This window comes from Alligator sinensis, unplaced genomic scaffold (assembly GCF_000455745.1).
Source record: "Alligator sinensis unplaced genomic scaffold, ASM45574v1 scaffold1051_1, whole genome shotgun sequence".
In the NCBI taxonomy this organism is placed as follows: Eukaryota; Metazoa; Chordata; order Crocodylia; family Alligatoridae; genus Alligator; species Alligator sinensis.
In genome coordinates, this window is record NW_005842473.1 from 956,803 (window position 1) to 975,401 (window position 18,599).

Here is an 18,599-nt window from a genome sequence, read left to right on the forward strand (position 1 = left end):
TTTTTCTAGTAGCAAAAACCCAAACTACCTTTCAGGTGCCTGAAATGCAGTTTAGCCAGTCCACCTTCATTTGTGTAGATTTCACCTGATAGCTAATGAATTTACAAAAATAATTGTATTGGACAAAAGAAAAGAGGTTAGTGTCGTATATTTAGATTTCAAAAAAGCCTTTGACTTGGTATCCCATGATGTCCTCATGGTAAAATTGGGGAACTGCGGCCTTGATAACCTTACAGTCCAGTAGCTGGGGAACTGGCTCCGTGGTCGGACCTAGTGTGATAGTCCAGAACACTGGAAGTTCTTACTTTCTTCTGATAAGAATATCAGATGTTACAGGTTTCCCTCACTTTTATGTGGGTTCTGTACGTGCATATTTGCTCCTATGTGTTGACCCTTTTTATACTAAAAATTAATTATATGAAAGGTAAATTCACTCTTAGGCGATTGATGTGGTGGAAGCCCGCAGTCAGCTGCTTTGTGCGGTGTATTGTAGGAGTGATGCGCACCAAAATATAGTCTCCTTTGTGGATCTGTGCTCTTCGCTCGTTATCTGCAACACGTGTTTCTGTTGTTGCCATCTCCATTATGATAGTGCCTTGTGCTTGTGTGTAGTGTCTGCTGTTAGTGAGTACCAAAATTGTCTTTGTAAAAGTGGTAGAAATGGGTCTGGGGGTCAGAACGTTCGAGGTATTGGAACATACCCCTATTTGTTACATTGTAGTGGGTTCCCTTTTATGTGAATTTGAATTATGCGCCATTTTCCAGAAATGCACGTACATCATAAAGCAATGGAAGCCTGTACCTTTCTTTGTTTTAAAATGCATCATCGCTTGGAACTTGCAAACATTCAGGAAACATAAAACTGTTCTAAACAAAGTATTTTAACTGATGACTTGCAAAATAGTTAAGTAAAAATATGAAGAGGTTGGTGGCATTATGGCTGAAGCATAACACTGGCATTCAAGAAGTTTGTGTTTTGACTTCTCCTTGACTGGAGAGGTATAACACATTGTTATGAATATGAATGGCAGATGGTACTTGTGTATTTTTAATGCTTTAGTCCAATATGTTCTTTATTGCCATTATATCAAATGTGAAGGAAGCAAATTCCTTGCTGGGTTTTTATTTTTGCGTTAAAAAATTGTTATAATGTCTTGTATATTTTGTGTAGTGTAAACACGGCTAAAGGCAACATCAACATCCAAAAGCATTTCAATGAGAAATTCAGTGAACACTTTATACTCTGAAAAATTAAAGTACATGCTTATTTTAATACCTCCCAAGTTAGAGAGAGAACATTCCTACTGCATCCTAAACTCCTATATGTAGTTGATTTGCCTTTTTTACCCCGGAATTTATGTATACCACAACAGCCTTTATGTAAGAAATTATATAATTTTGAAGTTGTGTATGGTTGTACTCTAGAAAGTGAATTAAAATGGCTCACAGTTTTAACATCTGTCTTTTCCAAGGGATTCCAGATCTAATGTTCTGTAACTGCAACTAAAAAAGCATTTTTCCTACTTGCCTACCCTCCAAACTCTAGCCAGAAGCTGTAAGTGGAGCTGTTATTTCCATTTGCATCTTCATCAACAGCAAATATTCTGGAAACCAAGTTGCATCTTGTATTTCACCTATGAAAATACCTCTAAAAAAATTAAATTTCAGTATTGTTACTACCATGCACTATAATTAAAATCTAGTCAACAGTTCTGTTGATGTGTGAGAATAGTGCGCGCTCACTCGTACTGGAAGGTTTTGGCCCCTCTCTAGCATAAATCATTTTATCCACTTAACTCAGCAGATTAACCCTAAAAAGAGGTGTGTATTTATATAGAAATGTCATATTTAGTAGTGGTGTGCAAATGGGCCAATGTGGTTCCCATTTTCAAAAAAAGGAGGACCCAGGGAACTGTAGGCCAGATAGTCTTACCTCGGTCCTGGGTAAGCTTTTTGAGAGAATTATCCTGGCGCATGTCCGCGAGGGGCCAGCAGGGAAGGTTATGCTTAGGGGCAACCAACATGGGTTCATTAGAGGCAGGTCCTGTCAGACCAACCTGGTGGCCTTCTATAACCAGGTCACAAAATCCTTAGACGCAGGGGTAGCAGTGGACAAAGTCTTTCTGGACTTCGGGAAGGCCTTCAACACTGTCTCTCACCCCATTCTCATTAAAAAACTAGGGGACTGTGGCATCGACACCTACACAGTCAAATGGGTCGCTAACTGGCTGGAGGGTTGCACCCAGAGAGTGGTGGTGGACGGGTCATTTTCGACCTGGAGGGATGTGGGCAGTGGGGTCCCCCAGGGTTTGGTCCTCGGACCCACACTATTCAACATCTTCATCAGTGACTTGGACAAGGGGGGTAAAAAGCACCCTGTTCAAATTTGCAGATGACACTAAGATGTGGGGGGATGTGGGCATGCTAGAAGGGAGGAGTAGGCTGCAATTGGACCTAGACAGGTTACAGGGGTGGGCGGATGAGAACATGATGGGTTTCAACACTGATAAATGCAAGGTACTGCACTGGGGAGGAAGAACCAGCAGCATACCTACAGGTGGAGAACTCCCTTCTCGTCAGTGCAGAGGCAGAAAAAGATCTTGGAGTCATTATAGACTCCAAGATAAACATGGGCCGACTGTGGGGACGCGGTCAGGAAGGCCAACCTCACCTTGTCATGCATCCACAGGTGCATCTCAAGCAGGTCCAAGGAGGTGATCCTCCCCCTCTGTGACACTGGTCAGGCCGCAGTTGGAGTACTGCGTCCGGTTCTGGGCGCCGCACTTCAGGAGAGATGTGGACATCCTGGAGAGGGTCCAGAGGAGGGCCACCGGCATGATCAGGGGGCAGCAGGGCAGGCCCTACGAGGAGAGGCTAAGGGACCTGAACCTGTTCAGCCTCCACGAGAGAAGGCTGAGGGGGGATCTAGTGGCCTGTTACAAACTAGTCAGGGGTACCTTCCGACCCTACAAACTATGAAACTATGCAGCTTGAATCGGGAACAGTGTTTCGATATGTGTAATTCGGATCACTGTCCCTGATTCAATTTGGCCAAATCTGAAGATTTAATGCCGATTCAGAGAATCGGTGATTTGGACGTAGACAGAGCTTTAAATGATTTTTCTACATACCTTGAGGTACCTGTGTGGCTTGTGAACCCTGCAATGCTGGGCCACATGGAGCGTCCCACCGGAGTGTGAGGGGGGGGCCCTCCACATGCTCAGCAGCAAACCCAGAAGTGGACCGGAAATGCTTCTGGTCCACTTCGGGGTCTCTTGCCAAGCAGACTGGGCAGCCCCCAGCGCTTCTGTGGGACACTCCATGCACCCCAGCATCACAGTGTTCACGAGCCACTTGCTACCTAAAGGTATGTAGAAAAATCATTTAAAGCTGAGTCTATGTCCAAATTGATTCGGAGGGTTCAGATTCAATTCAGAGAAATTAAAGGGTCCTTTGATTCGGGTTCAGAGATTCAGCCACCGAATCAGGCCGAATCTCCGCCAAATCGAATCGGGAACCAAAGCTTCTCACAGCCCTAATATTTAGTTAGCTATATATCCCTTGGTCACAACCATACTTAATTTTACAGACAAGAGTGGGGATTTCAAAATAAACAAATGAAAAAGGGAGGGGTAGGAGAAGATGAAGGTGTATCTGAAATTCATCATGTTTTTTGGTAATGCCTAGAGGGATGGAAAAGGAAATTAAAAAATAATACATTTGATTTTCCTCACTATCTTCTCAAATTTAAATTTCTCTTCTTAAATAATTTTGTAACAAGGTCACATTTCTTTCTTGATTCATAATCGTCCCATCTTTGCTTTTGCTCTTGTCTTGATATCCCCGAGTGTGTAGTGTTATACATGAATTCCAGCAGTGTTTAGTTTACTTTTTTAGTGTATTTAGGGATGTGGGATGGAATGGGATGGGTGGAAAATCTAATCTTTCATAAAGACAAACTGTTTCCAGCTCAACTATGTATTATGGGGTTGATGCAGAGTGGGGTTTGATTGCCATGATTACATTGGAGGTCATACCAAGTAATCCCTTCTTGCCTTAGAATATTAGCTTCAGAGTTTTCTCATGGGAAGAATATTTCATTCATTAACATGAAATCTGTTTTGCTAAGCAATATTAGAGCCTACGCCTCTAAAATATGAGATTGTTGTAAATTGAGTCAGCTAAAAGGTTTGACTTTTGTTAAGTTGCGTTCTTAACTTGGAATTTCATGATCTATTATGCTGTATTTTGAAACATTCAGATTATTTTTTGTTTGTGGAGTTTGACCATAGAAGAGTGGTGTATTTCTTGTCTACCTATGAACGGTTATATTGAGAAAATAATTACTTTAAAACTATAAGTCCTTTAAAAACCAATTTATAATGAATTTGTTATAGATCAAGGGTGGGCAAAATATGGCCCATGGGTCAGATCCAGCCCACAGCACCCACCAACAAATTGTGCCCCACCCTTCTCTTCTACCTACGTGGGTGGGAGCAAGGTGCCCACATGTACACACAGCCCTAAACATACCCTACTGCCTTGCTCCCACCCTCATGGGCCGAAAAACCCAGCCAGCGTGCAGCTTCCGTATGGGCTGACAGCAGCTGCTGCTGCTGCTGCAGCATCCCCCAGGGACCTGCTCCACTTCCCCAGTCTCCTGCTGTCTGCAGGTAGAGAAGCAGTGGAGCCAGGCTGCAGCTGGGCAGGAGCATGGGTCTGGGGCTGGCAGCAGTGCAGAGCCCAGGCCTAGGTGGATGGTGGCATTGCAGAGCTCGGATGAGCAGCGTGAGGGTGGGCGGGGGGGTATGGGGACCCCCCCAGACACTCCTCCCATGATATGCAGCCCTGGCCAGCGTGGTGGCAGCAGCAGCAGGCAGGGCGCAGTTCTGGCCAGCGCTGCACATCGCAGTGAAGGGAGCAGCCTCTACCAGGCAGTCTGTACTGCCAGCGCTCCCTACCACTCGCACAGCATGGGAAGGAAGCCCCATGTACTGGAGCTGGCTCCCTTCCCTGGTGGGCTGCACAGCACCGAAGAGAAGCCTAAGGCACTGGAGCCGGCTGCCTTCCCCACCCCTCAGGGGAAGGTGCCTGGGGCTTCCCTCACATGCCATGCAGCCCTGGCGGTGAAGGCAGCCAGCTGCAGTGCACGGAGCTGACCTCCTGTGCCTGGCAAGTGCAGGGGCTGTGTGTGTGTGGCAGGGAGCACTGGTTATTCAGAATGCCTGGTGAAGGCTGTGCTTCTCACTGTGATGTGCAGTGCTGGCCAGAGCCATACCCCACTGGGTGCCTGTGACCTGATCGCCTTCACCTGCTGCTGCTGTGCCACGTGGGGAGTGCAGGGGGGAAGGGGTGTCCCCACACACCCACACCCTGCCCGTACAACCCCTCACGTGTACAACTCCCCAACATACTGTATGCCCCTCCACATACCCACTGTACCCACACCACACCCACGCACTCCTACACCCCACCATACATGCACACACCCTCACCCCACCATACACCCCCCCCACAATATACAAGACTAAAAATTTATTTTTGAGTTATTATGCAGTCATCTCTATATACACTACTCAAACACAAATCATGACAAAATATTTTTCGTAATAAAATTAAAATGTTATAGTAGGTATTTGACTTCGTGTATTGTTTGTTTGTTTGTTTTTATGGTTCTAAGATTGAACCCCCCCCCCCCCCCCCCCCCCCCCCTCCCTTCTTTCCAAAAGGAGTATTTCTGCAGGGCAAGGGGAGGGACTTCCAATGGCAAATGTCAGGGTTTAGGGGGTGGGACTTTTTTGGTCCCAAGATGGTGACAAGGGGGCATGATAGCTGTTAAGGGGTGGGACTACCCATGTGGCCCTTGACAGCTTACCAAAACTTGTTAAGCAGCCTTCCACCTGAAATAATTGCCTGCCACTAATTGCTCTTCTAAGGTGCCATATAAAATTTAAAGCAACTGAGCTAGACTAACCAATTAATTCTTAATGTTTTCTAGGTTTCATTAAACGGTACCCAGTTTACAGACAGTCCTGTTGGTTCAGAATTCACAGGTGTGTCTCAGGTATGTACAGTCATACCCTGTTCAGTCTCCCTTTCAACATCCACTCTCTGTTACCATGTGACATAGCATACTGGGCAGGATGGACCTAGGGTCTGACCCAGTAAATGGCAGTTCTTATGTCTGTAGTTACTAGAACATGGAAAGGAAAATATAATAATAATAAAGCTGAAAATGTAGGCTTTAAGATTTGGCCTTTGGCTTACTGGAATTGATGGTAAATTTTCTGCTAATTTAATTGATGCTGAATCAAGTACTGCTGTATTAGAAATGCTAATAGAAATACAATAGAAGTTTCCCCCAGAGAGCTTGCAACCCAAATAACAATATACTAATGTGCATATGAAACAGTCTTGTTTTACCATGCAGGTCAAGGTGGAAAAATAACTAAATAAATTAAGAGCATGCTGATTAAAGATTTTTCATGGCCAATCCCGATAGCCGATGATTAACCAACCATATCAGCCAATGCCAATCCGATAACTGATTATTTAATAATAATGTAAGGCATTTAAAACTACTGATATAAATATACCTTTTTGTTTGTTTATAACACACACACATACACGTGCGCCTCCTGCTTGCTCTGGCCCTTGATAAGGCAAGCAGCAACCACCTTATACCTACGCGCATTGTCCCTCACGCCTCCTACCCGCAGCCCTGCTCCTTGCGCGGCCTCTGCTGCTGTCCCAGGTGGGTGGGGCAGACCCTCACACGGACAACTTTGTCAGGCGCGTTTGGAGCCCCAGAGCACACTGCTGCCTTGGAGCCAGCGGGCCCTGCATAGCCGAGCTCCCCCAGCCGCCGGAGAAAAGCTGCTTTTGCAGAGGCACCCAGTGCCTGGCAGAGTGGAATGTCCCTCACACAGCGCCTTACCCTGTCTGCATGCAGCCCATCGTCTCCGCAGCAGCTCTGGCACTCTGGTCCCTGCTGTGCTTGCAGCATTGCCTTGGTGGCAGCAGGAGCTAGTAATGGTCCCATTGTTGCTGAGCACGGGGCCCAGTGATTGCTCCCTGGCGCCTCCTCCCTCTCCCACTGCTCTCTGGGACCTGTAGTATGCCACTGGCTTAGGCCTGTAGTGAGATGTGGGACTACACTTGCCAGGGTGCTCTGGGCACAGCCATAATTATCGGCTACAATGACCAAAAAAGCCAATAGCTGGTAACTGATATATCAGTGCGCTCCTAGAATAAATGGTAAGAAATAAATTAGATTTTGAAATGCATGTTAATTTAATAATCTTTGAGGTGGATACAGGGAAGGAGAAACTGTACACAATTATTTTAAGCATTTTTTTAACTCTTGCTTCAAAGACTGTTTGGAAAAGTTTTTCTTGGATCAAATAGAGTATTAAATATCTCTAATAGAATTTATTAGCCTATTTTTCCAGTTATTGGATGCCCTTCTTCACTAAGGACTATTGCAGTTTTTTAAACTTCTACTAGTAGATTGCAAAATCTCACATTCCATTTTCCCCCTCCCCCAAATAGACGTACACATCTTTTAGGCTTGGCAGGATTTGTTTTATTGGTAAATGCTGATAAATATTGATTTTTTTTTCACCAGTCTGCAAGCGTGGGGAAAAAAATGTCACTATTTAATCAAAATTTATAGAAAGGGGGTGTAAAAAAAATATGATGGCTGATGCAGTGTGTAACAACAGGGGATGCAGTCCTACAGAAGCTTGCTGACTGTAGTTTGGACTGCAACTCCCAGAAACCCTAGCAGAATAGGAACAAAAGAAGAGGAAGTGACCAAGCGAACCAGAGAGCTACAGGCAAATGTAGCTGGAACTGAGGGCAGCTCTGCGCTCAGCTGGCAGCAGTCCTACAGTAGTTAAGTTTGTTACAGCAGGCAGTTAAACTACACTATAATAATAATATCCACAGTTTTCAGTCTTCGGACTCCTGAGGAAATGGGTGTTCAAAGATTGTGACATCAGATCCGAAACCAAACTCGTGGTTTATCAAGCAGTTGTGATCCATACCTTATTGTACGGAGCTGAGACGTGGACAACATACAGGAAACGCTTCAGGTTGCTGCAGAAATACCATTGATGCTGCCTGTGGAAGATCCGTCAAAACCAGTGGGAAGATAGACACGCACCAACATTACCACCCTCTTGCAAGCAAACGTCACGAGCATCAAGGCGATGATCATCCAACATCAACTTTCGGCCAGCCACGTCATTATCTAGATGTCCGGCTCCAGACTCCCAAAGCAAGTTCTGTTTTCCCAGCTCAGTCGAGGCATACACTCAAATGGCAGAGAGTGCTTCAAGGATATCCTCAAGGCCAACTTGGGAAAAAATGCAACATTGACATCGGCTCATGGGAGACTGTTGCCCAGGACCACCCCAAATGGAGGAAGAGTCTGCTACAAGGATCTCAGTACTTTGAAACCTTATGACAACAGGAGATAGAAAATCAGGAGCGGTAGAAACAGCATGCTGTGGACTGAACCAAGTAACTGGAGTCACCCGTCCTGCACCGAAACACATGCCTGAATTGCAGTAGAACCTGTCCATCCTGGATCAGCCTTGTCAGCCATCTTCAGACTCGGAGATAAAGCAATCGGGGAACACAGTCATCCTCAACTGCAATTGCCGATGATTAGTAATGGTATACTGTCATTAATAAATTGTCTATACCCTATATCCCTAATTTTTGTGCAATCCTGAAAATTTGAATTGATTTAAAAAAAAAAAAAAAATCAAAATAACTGCTTAAAAATAAACCTTGATATTATCCCTTGAAATTAAATAATTTCTCCAAAACTACCCCCCCCCCCAAATTCTGCCAAGCCTACGTATTTTGCATAGAAAATGTTACAAAGAGTACAGCATAAATAAGGTAGGTATTCTATGTTTGAGTTTATATAATCCACAAAGGGCACAACAGCTATTGATGACACTTTCTCAGATCAGCACACTCATGCTGTCCACTTTTTGGAATTCGATAAAACAGGAGAAACTACAGTTTCGTGTTTCTGAAAAAGATGGAGGACTGAAATGGGAGGCTTATAATGCAGTGACAGCTTCAATGTATGCTGCTGTTTGACTTGGTGTGGAAGAGGTAGCAGGGAGCTAGCAGCTCAGCTTAGCTTGCCAAAGACCTTAAGGTGGCAAACGTCAATTTTGTTAAAATTCAAACTTGTTTAAAAGCTACAACATTATCTAAATTGCCTTCCTTTCCATTTTCTTAATCTTAAATAGACATGGTGTTTTTCCCCTTGCAATTGAAGTTAAAAAATGTGCTGTAACTGTAGATCCAGGTGGGAGATTTTGGTTTTACAAAGATGGTCTTCTAGTTCATTAACCTTTTGAAATTATTGTTCCTGCTGTTTTTTGTGGTCAATTTTTATTACTGTCTACTGTGTTTTGCGTGTACTGTCATGCAAAAATGTAGACTGATGCTATAAACCCTTGCAGGATGGCTGGAGTCCAGTTGCCCCGATACTTGCCTTTATGAAGGGTAAAATTTAGGGTGTATTTCCTGCTTCTAACTTTTTTGACATCTCCATCCTTTTTTCCTTCATGTAGGAAGCATCCCTGCTGCAGATGTCCAAAATTATTTGTCTGTAAATAGCTCTAAACAGATCCTTATGGCGGCAGCAGAGACAACCTTACTTTTGAAAAATAAATCTTTAATAAGGACACATGCAGGGCTATGGGGATGCAAGATTTACGCTACAGGGTTCTGTATAACCAGCAACTGAGGGGAGAGCCTAGGAACAGTGCCTGCCTGGCTGGCTTTACCTTCTTTGTGGATGGTTTGTGTGGTGTCCTAGGCTAAGTGTGTTGCATGCCCCCGTGTCGGTGCTTCTCTGCTCAGCCCCACTGATCCCAGCCATGCCTGGGTTGTGCCCACTGGGCTGCAGAGGCCCGCGGGGAGGGAAGCAGCGTGAGCAGCCGCTATTCCCTGCCGCCCTGCTTCCCTCCGCCAGGCTCTGCAGCCCAGCGGGCACGACCCACCATGGCTGGAATCGGCAGGGCTGCTTGGAGAAGCTGTGAGCTCTGTGCTCCAAGGAGTGACAGGACAGGTGATGATGCATTGCCAGGGCAGCGCCAAATGAGCAGTTTCTTTGTTTGGCCCCACTGTTACCCGCTTCCCTGTTCCAGAGTCTCTGCAGCCCGGCCGGTCCTCCTCCTCCTCCCCCAGACAAGCCACCTGAGGCCCCATCCTGCTCCCCACTGGGACCTTGCAGCTGTGCACTGTGGCCAGCCCCCAAGCACCGCCTGGCTGGGCAGCATCTCCAGCCCAGCCATGCCCAGCTCCCCCACTACAGGGACCTCAATCCCCCTCTTGCCCCCCCACTTACCTACCAGAGCTGCTTTCAAGGCTGCCTAGGGCCATGTGCATGTGCTGTACATGCATGTGGTCCCCTGTCTCACTGCCTTGCTTCCGCTTCCTCCCAGTCCCCTGCAGGCTGAAACTGCTAGCCTCGCACAACGCAAGTTTTTCTCATTCAAAGTAAATTTCGGGTGTAAATAATGTCTCGCATATAAGTGAATTTGCACAAAATGAATTTTCATAAAGAGAGACCCAAGTGTATTTCATGGGATGCTGCTTCTCTGATCATCTGCATTGAGACTGCTGCTGATGTCTGGCAGAGGAGAGCAGTGGAACTCTTTGAAGTAAAAGCCTCTTCACACAGCTGAACAACTTCATCATTTGGCAACCTGCTATGAGCTTAAATGGGTTGTACACCTCTCTGGATTCTGCTTAAATGGGTTGTACACCTCTGGGTTCTGCTGTACTAAGAGTGTCTGGCACTCTGGTGGGCAAAAGGTTTAAGGCACCATTGTATTTGCTTAAACTTCTCTTCTTTTTTAAAGAATAACAGTAACTAAATCAGTAAAATTGGGAGGGGGGAGGGGTGTTGGGTTTTTTTTCTTCTGAATATTGTGTATTGGCTTTTTGTTTGCATTATTTGATAGTGAAGGTCTGATATAGTCGTAATAATAGTTGGATTATCATCCAGGATGTACATTAGTGGACCTCTCTGCGCACTAAATTACTGCAGAACTTGCTGCTCATATTGAATACTTCATAGTGTGAAAAAAGAAAAATGAATTTAAGGTGGTAAATAACCAGTTATTTATCTGTTGGACTGTTTGTAGACTCCATTTACTTTTGGCTTGGGACAAAGAGCACCATATACAACTGGAGAGCACTGTCTTCTCTGTAGAAGTGAACGGAAAGATACTTTGCTTTCAGAGAGCGGGATTAAAAATTCTAGCAAAACAGCACTTTCCACATCTCCAAAAGCAAACAGTATGCTGCATCTTCCACTATGGGTATGTCCAGACTGTCGGCGAACAGTTGAGAAGGAGGAAAGACATGCCACGCTAGAGCAGTCTCTTGTGGTAAGTTGCAGGTTATGAGAAGGGTATACTGAAAAGATAGTGGGATGGTTGAATGCTACTGGATTTTTATTTAAATCTATTAAAGTGTACATTTGGGTATTTTTTTGTTCTTGTTCTAGAAACTAAACTTTATAGGTAAGTTGCCCTGCAAAATTAATTGATTAGAAGGGTAGAATTACTTTTTGGGGGTTTGTTTCCCCACCTCACCCCACTTAATTTTTGGCCCTTTTTAACTTGTTTGCTTTTTCACTATTTGTCCTTTTTTCTCTCCTTTCATGAACTTTGTTTTATCTTGTTTATTTTTAATTCTCTTCTATCTTTTCATCTGATCTTTCTATGCAATCTTGTTTTCTCCATTTCTCTTTTTTTTTTTTTTTTTTTTTTTTTACTCTGAAGCTCAGGTGGTTGGTGATCACCTTTTCTCTTTCAATTGTCCTTTGAGGTTCCTGTATCTTCACTGCTTTGTTGCTCTTCATTTTAACTGTTCGCTTAAAGAAACTCTTGTCTGCCACTTTTTGTGGTATGCAGGCAACAGACATGTGTTACCGTCCTGTATCTCCACAGTATACAGATCTTAAAACCAAGTTTTTTAAAACAACCCTTTAAATTACATTCTCATTCTTAAGTGGTAAGTTACGTGCACAGAATAATTTGGTGAGAAAAATATTGTAAGATATAAGATGAGTAAAAGATGCAGATAACCCATAAGAAGTATATTGCAGTCTTCTAAGCAACAGACTGTAGCATGGAGCAGGATCTTCACTGAGGTGTACATGTCCCATATTTTAGCAGACAGAATGGATTTCTGTAACGCTTCCAACAGGCAGATTTTTGGGGGATCATATACACTGAAACTTAATTAAAACTGAATCATATGGGACTGGGGGAAAAGGTCTGACTTAGATAGGTTTCCTTCTTACAGGGTAAGCTTCAGGCATGCTGGGATTGTAGAAATTTTCCATCTTGAGCCAGTTTCTGGCTTTTATAGGTTCTGTCCTAGGTTTCACTGTATAAAGTCAAAAAGTGCAGTCGGCTTTAGAGAAATGAATTTAGTCTTATAAGAGAATACGATTCCTTTTAATGACAAAAGGTATATCTTGTGAGAGGGTTAGCTATGTCTAATATATTTTGCCTACTTTGGACATAAGCAGCATTAAGCAACTTGGTAATTGTGAAATGTTGACTCATGAGCTAAATTGTTCTTGGAGTGGTTATCATTTTGGAGGTGGTTGTTTAATTTTAGGTTTATCTTAGGGTTGCAGAAAATAATAGGCTCCAAACTACAGTTTTGGAAAAGACCTAGAAAACTCTTCTAGGCTAAGATTTAAAAGAAAATAAGTCAGACTTAAGGAAAACCAGATTTAGTGAAACAGTAGCGAAGAAGCTGAAATCAAATTGTGTCAAGGTACAGGGAAGCCAGATGAAATAAAAATGTAGAAGACCTGGAAGTTAGGAGCCATTACATTTTAAAGGTAAATTTTAAAGTTAAGGCATTAAGTGTCACGAGCTAAGCTTAAAAACTAAGCAATAGATTTGTTTCTGAAACAAAATGGACATTACCTAAAAAAAAAAAACAACTTAATTCTGTTGCATGTCATCTTGGAGGAACAGATAACTCATGCAGCAACTCAGTAGTCACAAACCTGCCAACTGTCTGAATGCAGCAGCTTGCCAACATACTTACCATAAAGTAATATGTTTAATTATTGTAAATAAGATGACTTCATATATTTTGCTAGGGTGGGTTACTGAAATGTTAAAAAATGAGCAACCAGCTGTCCTATTCAGTCCATCAAAATATTATGAGGTTACATTTTGAATTCCAAAGCAAAAATTGAACTTTCTTGTATATTTTTTCACTCTTCTGCTTTTTTGTAAAATATTCATGTTGTTATTAATCAACACATTTTAGGGTTACCAGAAGTGAAATCCTAATTGTTATTCCTCTCTCTTGATTTACTCTGCATTTATTCTATGCAGTTAACTTGGACCATAAGCTCTTTCAGAAAGGGGTACTCTTTTATTTTTGCTTTGTATGGTGTCAACGCTAAGTAAATAAGCTTTAAGCAAAAGTTCATGCGACTCTTTACGATTTGTTTGCTACTGTAAACTTTACATTGTTTTGTAAGCTACAAGTGTTATACTTGGGGTTTTTTGTTTTTTAGAGTCAAGATTTCCTTTTGCACATGCCTCTTGGAAACAGTGGATCACAGCAGGAATCTGTAGGAGGAGGGAGAATAACGGTTGGAGCGCAGACAGTACCGTCTGCAGATATCAACAGTTCCTCTCCTTCAGACGTAGCATGCAACTGCGAGGCCTGTAATGAGCGCAGGTGAGATTCACAACTTAAAATGTGATGGTACAGTCATTAAACCTGACTGCTACAAATTCTTACTTTGTATTTGTTGGCTTTTTGCTTATTTAAGTATTCTGTTAAGAATATCAGCAGTGTTGTAGTAGTTCTGTTTTTTTACCTTGTTTCTATATTTAATGTAGACGGTAGGCATTTATTTCACTAAAGTGCATCCTCAAAATAATACTACATAAATCTCAGTTTATGTGCAATATTTACCTTTTTTTGTTGTTGCAGAGAAATTTCAGCAGAGACTGAACGCGAATCTCAGCAGCTTCAAAATTACTGGTCAGAAGTAAGATACATGGTCCGATGTATATATCGCCAAGCTGGGACCCCTTTGGCAGATGACCAAGATCAATCTCTGGTACCAGATAAAGAGGGGATGAAGGAGCTGGTGGATAGGTATGCAACTCGTGTTAAAATGTATTATGTATTTATATATGTTCTTCCAGTTTTTAAAAAAAGACTTTGTTAGGAAGCTGCAAGGAATTCAGAATGCCCTGATTCCTTAGTAGAAGCAGATGTTGCTACACTTGTATAGCTACAGAATCATATAGCCATGCATGTAACAGTTTCACGGTAACAGATTATGTCTGTATCCTTTGATAGTGATATAAATTCATATGCATCTGTATCCTGAGAAGCAAAAGTCCCAAGATGAAGCAAAATTCAAGATTCCCACAAGCCAAGCCTGTTGCTCTATATGTCTAGTAATAATATAAATACTTTTAAATATTTCTACAAGCACAACCTATTCAAAATATTCCACAGAAAGAAGTATAGGTACAGTAGTTAAATATCATACCAATGTGTAAAATAGGGAAGCAAATACAAGAGAGGGGGCTAGTGATTTGCCAAGAGCCACAGTAGACAGTCAGACTAGGAATTCTTGGCTTATGGCTTCATGTTGATGTTTAGTGGATCAGGCTGCTGCTTTGTAGAGGCACCTATCTTCAACACCTGTACTGCCCTTACTACCATGGATTAGAGTGCATCGCAGAAGAGTAGAGAAGTATTTGATATCTTTGTTTTGCAGGAATTGAGGCACATGGGCTAGGGCAGGGGTGGGCAAAATATGGCCCGCAGGCTGCATCCGGCCCGCCAGGCCATTCTATCTGGTCCGTGGAGCCCCTAAAAATGTGGAAAATTAATATGTATTTACCTGTCAAAGATGACAGGAGCCAGGGGCAGTAGGACCCAGGGGAAGCCCCGGCAGGCTCCTGCAACAGCAGGGCCCCTGGCTGCACCAGCGCGGGAAACTCGGGTAAGGATGGGGCGGGGGGGGCGGCGGGCAGAAGGCAGGAGAGGACATGGGGCCCAGAGCATGGCGGCAGGAGTACAGGGTCCTGGCCAGTAGGGGCTCTGTGGAGCCGGGCCAGCTCCCACCTCTGGTGAGCTCCAGGCGGGCAGCAGCAGCAGCAAACACTGCCGGGCACAGCAAGCGGGTGGGGCTGCAGCTGCTCTTGCTGTGGCCCAGCCCTGACAGGTGAGCCTGGAGCCAGCATGGGGCCCAGGTTGGCAGTGGGGGTGGGTTACAAGCTAGTGCTGAGCCTGTGGAAAAGCAGCCCCCCTGCCCCATGGCTGGTGCCCTGTGCTGCAGCTGCTCGCAGCCCATGCGGGGCTGCCTGTGCCTGCTCAGGACAGCCCCGCATGGGCTGTGAGCAGCTGCAGCAAAGAGTGCACTGGGAGTGAGTAGGCACAGGAGCCAGCTGGAGCAAGGGGCCCATACTGGTGTCCTGGGGCCAGTCCCGGCGGGGCCCAGAGCAGAATGACAGGAGTACAGGGTCCTGGCTGGCATGGGCTCTATGGAGCTGGGCTAGGTCCCCCCTCTCCCTGCTGGTGCAGCTCATCCTGGCTCCACAGCCCCCTGCCAGCTTGCACCCCACTCTGGGCCACGCCAGTGCTGGCCTTGGGACATTAGTCCCAAGATGGTGACCAGGGGCGGGGCACTTGTCAAGGGGCGGGGCTACCCATGTGGCCCTCAGCAGCTTGCCAAAACTGGGCAAGTGGGCCTCTGCCTGAAGTAATTGCCTGCCCCTGGGCTAGGGGCTCAATTCAGTAAAAGATGTAGGTACCTGATCCCCACAATCCAGAGCCCTGAGTTAAGTTACTTAGGTTCCAGAACTAGGTAGATGCTGGGTTGGGTTTTTCTTTTTCCCCTCAGGTTTTGGATGTCATCACCTTGGTAATGCTGAGGTCTTGTGCCAGGCATCAAGGTCTTGTAACTGAATCTAGCCCTAAAATAGCTTAAGTTAGCTGTTTTGAAGCAGAGAACTACTACTGTCAGGCCATGGACAGATGTTTGTAGTGCTACAAGTTCTATAGCTCTTTGAAATGCTACAAAAATGTAGTACTACAGGCACATACAGAGATGCCATCTGCAGTACTGCTGCTGCTTAGCTGCAGTACTGCCGAGCCTCCTATTAAGGTATTTGGCATCAGTGAGCTCACTTCCCTGTTTTTGTCGTCCTTACAGAGGACATGCACATCTGTCTCATCAGCTTTTTTAGCACCTGAAAGTATTTGTACTGTTACAAATGCAGCATCTGTACATGGCCTCGACCCTAAGCTGTTGTTGCTTTCTCATAATGACGATGTTGGCTGTCTCATTTGTAGCAGACTAAAAATTTTAATTTTTTTTGTGGTCACAACTCTAAAATTACAGGCTTTGTGAAAGAGACCCTTATCAGCTTTACCAACGGTTGGAACAGCAAGCTAGAGAATATGTACTTGAAATGAAAGTTCGTTTGCTCAGACATTTGTCTCTGGGATCTAAAGTTGCATCAACCTTAGCAATACAAGGCCCACCACAGGCACATCAGTTCATCTCACTCCTCCTTGAAGAATACAGTGCACTCTGTCAGGCATCATGCACAATCAGCGCCTTTCTTGTCACTCTGGTAAGACTTCAAAAAAAGTGTGTAAATTCCTTTGGAAACTTAGTCTTGCTATTTTTAGCAATTCAAAAATGAACAAAATCACTTCTCTCTCATGTGGGGAAAGGGTTATCTATACTATACGTATAATCATTTAGAATCTATTAATTAAGTACTGCATATTCTAATGGGACTGGCCAGTTTTAAAACAACTGTAAATATGGAACATTTAAATAGTCTCTGTTTCATTTCTGGATACTTCCGTGTGTAGCTGGGGTAGAACTTCAGTTGGTGTCAGTGATTGTGTTTTGAATAAAATATTTTAAAGGAATTAAAGCTTTCAGGCTACATATTAATTCAGAAATTCTGCTTCAGTATATTTTTCTCTTCTGTGATAGCAAGGGAGTGTTTTTTTGTTCGTTTTTTTTAAAGGAACATGTCTTGCATAAGAATTAATCTACTCAATTACCTACTGCACCCCAAATTGTCATTCTATTTGGTGTAATCCTTTTCTACCAACCAATTGTGTTGTCACACTTCAGATTATGTTGTCAGGTTGAGATCAAGCAGCAAAGAAAATTAGAAGAAAAAACCAGAAAATCAGTAGTAGAAACACTTTTTATCCAACAGACTTTTTTCTCACTGTCCTCTAAGGATAGAGGAGGGCTTTAACCCCCCCCCCCCTCTGTTTTTTTTCTAAGCCGTGCTCTGCTTTTTCTTTCTTTTGTGTTATGAGCGTGCTGAAGGCTGCCAGGCAAATTTTGCCAAAGTTGCTTTTGATTTTCATCATAGATGTGCTGGAAAGGTATGGAAGAGGCTTATGAGATAGAAGGTGATGGAGGTGATGCTTGGCTTTGTAATGGAATGTGCCTGAAAAATGGAAGGGAAGAGGAGGGTTCCTCAGAAAAAAGATGAGATGAATAGAATTCTATCTTCAAAAAAAAAGACAGTAGGCCTATTGGACAACTGAGTTTGCCACCCTTGCTGGTGTGCACCCACTGTTCATTTTGTCTTTTTTTTTTCCCCCTCTTTCTTTGCTTTATAATACAAACTATGCATAATAATAGCCCAAAGCCAAAAAAGCTCATGATTTATGATATAATTCATTGAGCTGGGCCCCAGCAGAGCCATTTCAAGTCATGGTTATGCCACGGTACAGTGCTGGGGGGGGGGGGGGGGGGTTTAAAAACTGCCCCCAACAGAGGATCACTGTGCTAATTAACCCCCACTCATGACTGGAACCAGGTGTTCTTGTCTTGAGTCCTGGGACCCTCCAAAAAATTACATGGATGAAAACAAGGGTCATTCAAAGCAGGAAAGGAAGGCACTGCTCTGCCTACTGTGAGAACGAAGGGTAAGTTGCAATGTATTCGATGTAGTAGTTCACCGTGAAAGAGATGGTGCTATGGGGGACTGAGCACAATGGGCACTACCTCATTCAAATCAGTTCCATTAGTTTAGCTTTGTGGAAGGTTTCCATGTTTGCCCAATATCTCTCATATGTTTTATGGACATGTTCAGCTTTCAGTCAGCTTCATAGTTGGTTTCCATGACCGAGCACATGGTGCTTGTAGGAGCAATTTAATTATAGACAGTGTATTTGGTGGGGGGTGTTTCTGGTATGCAAATATAAGATGAGGGGCTTTTCTTCTTATGCTGATTGTGGGGGTGGGGAGGCAGGAATCTTGTCTTATATTTGAGTAAATAAGGCAAATGATATATTCCTATTTATTTTTTCTTCACCAGTTAGTATTTTGTTAACTCTTACCAAGTTCCCCCTTCAAGTGTCTCTTTTGTTCTAAACTGAATAGGCCTAGCCTCTTTAGTCTTCGTTCATGTGGAAGCCCCTCTATACCATTGATCATCCTTGTGGCCCTTCTCTGTACCCTCGCTAGTTCTTCTTTTATCCTTTTTGAGGTGTGGGGACCGGAGGTAGGC

General features: G+C 43.9%; 1 protein-coding gene across 3 annotated transcripts in view; it reads left to right on the forward strand.

Annotated features, from left to right (window-relative positions):
• FAM193A (family with sequence similarity 193 member A) overlaps positions 1 to 18,599 on the forward strand; it is a 101,993-nt gene that overhangs the window by 11,099 nt on the left and 72,295 nt on the right. For all 3 annotated transcript variants that reach the window (XM_006030899.3, XM_006030900.3, XM_025212580.1), the window contains exons 2-6: positions 5,999 to 6,064; positions 11,184 to 11,429; positions 13,595 to 13,761; positions 14,020 to 14,187; positions 16,451 to 16,685. In XM_006030899.3, coding sequence (XP_006030961.2) covers positions 5,999 to 6,064; positions 11,184 to 11,429; positions 13,595 to 13,761; positions 14,020 to 14,187; positions 16,451 to 16,685 — 882 coding nt within the window. The remainder of the gene's footprint in view (positions 1 to 5,998; positions 6,065 to 11,183; positions 11,430 to 13,594; positions 13,762 to 14,019; positions 14,188 to 16,450; positions 16,686 to 18,599) is intronic.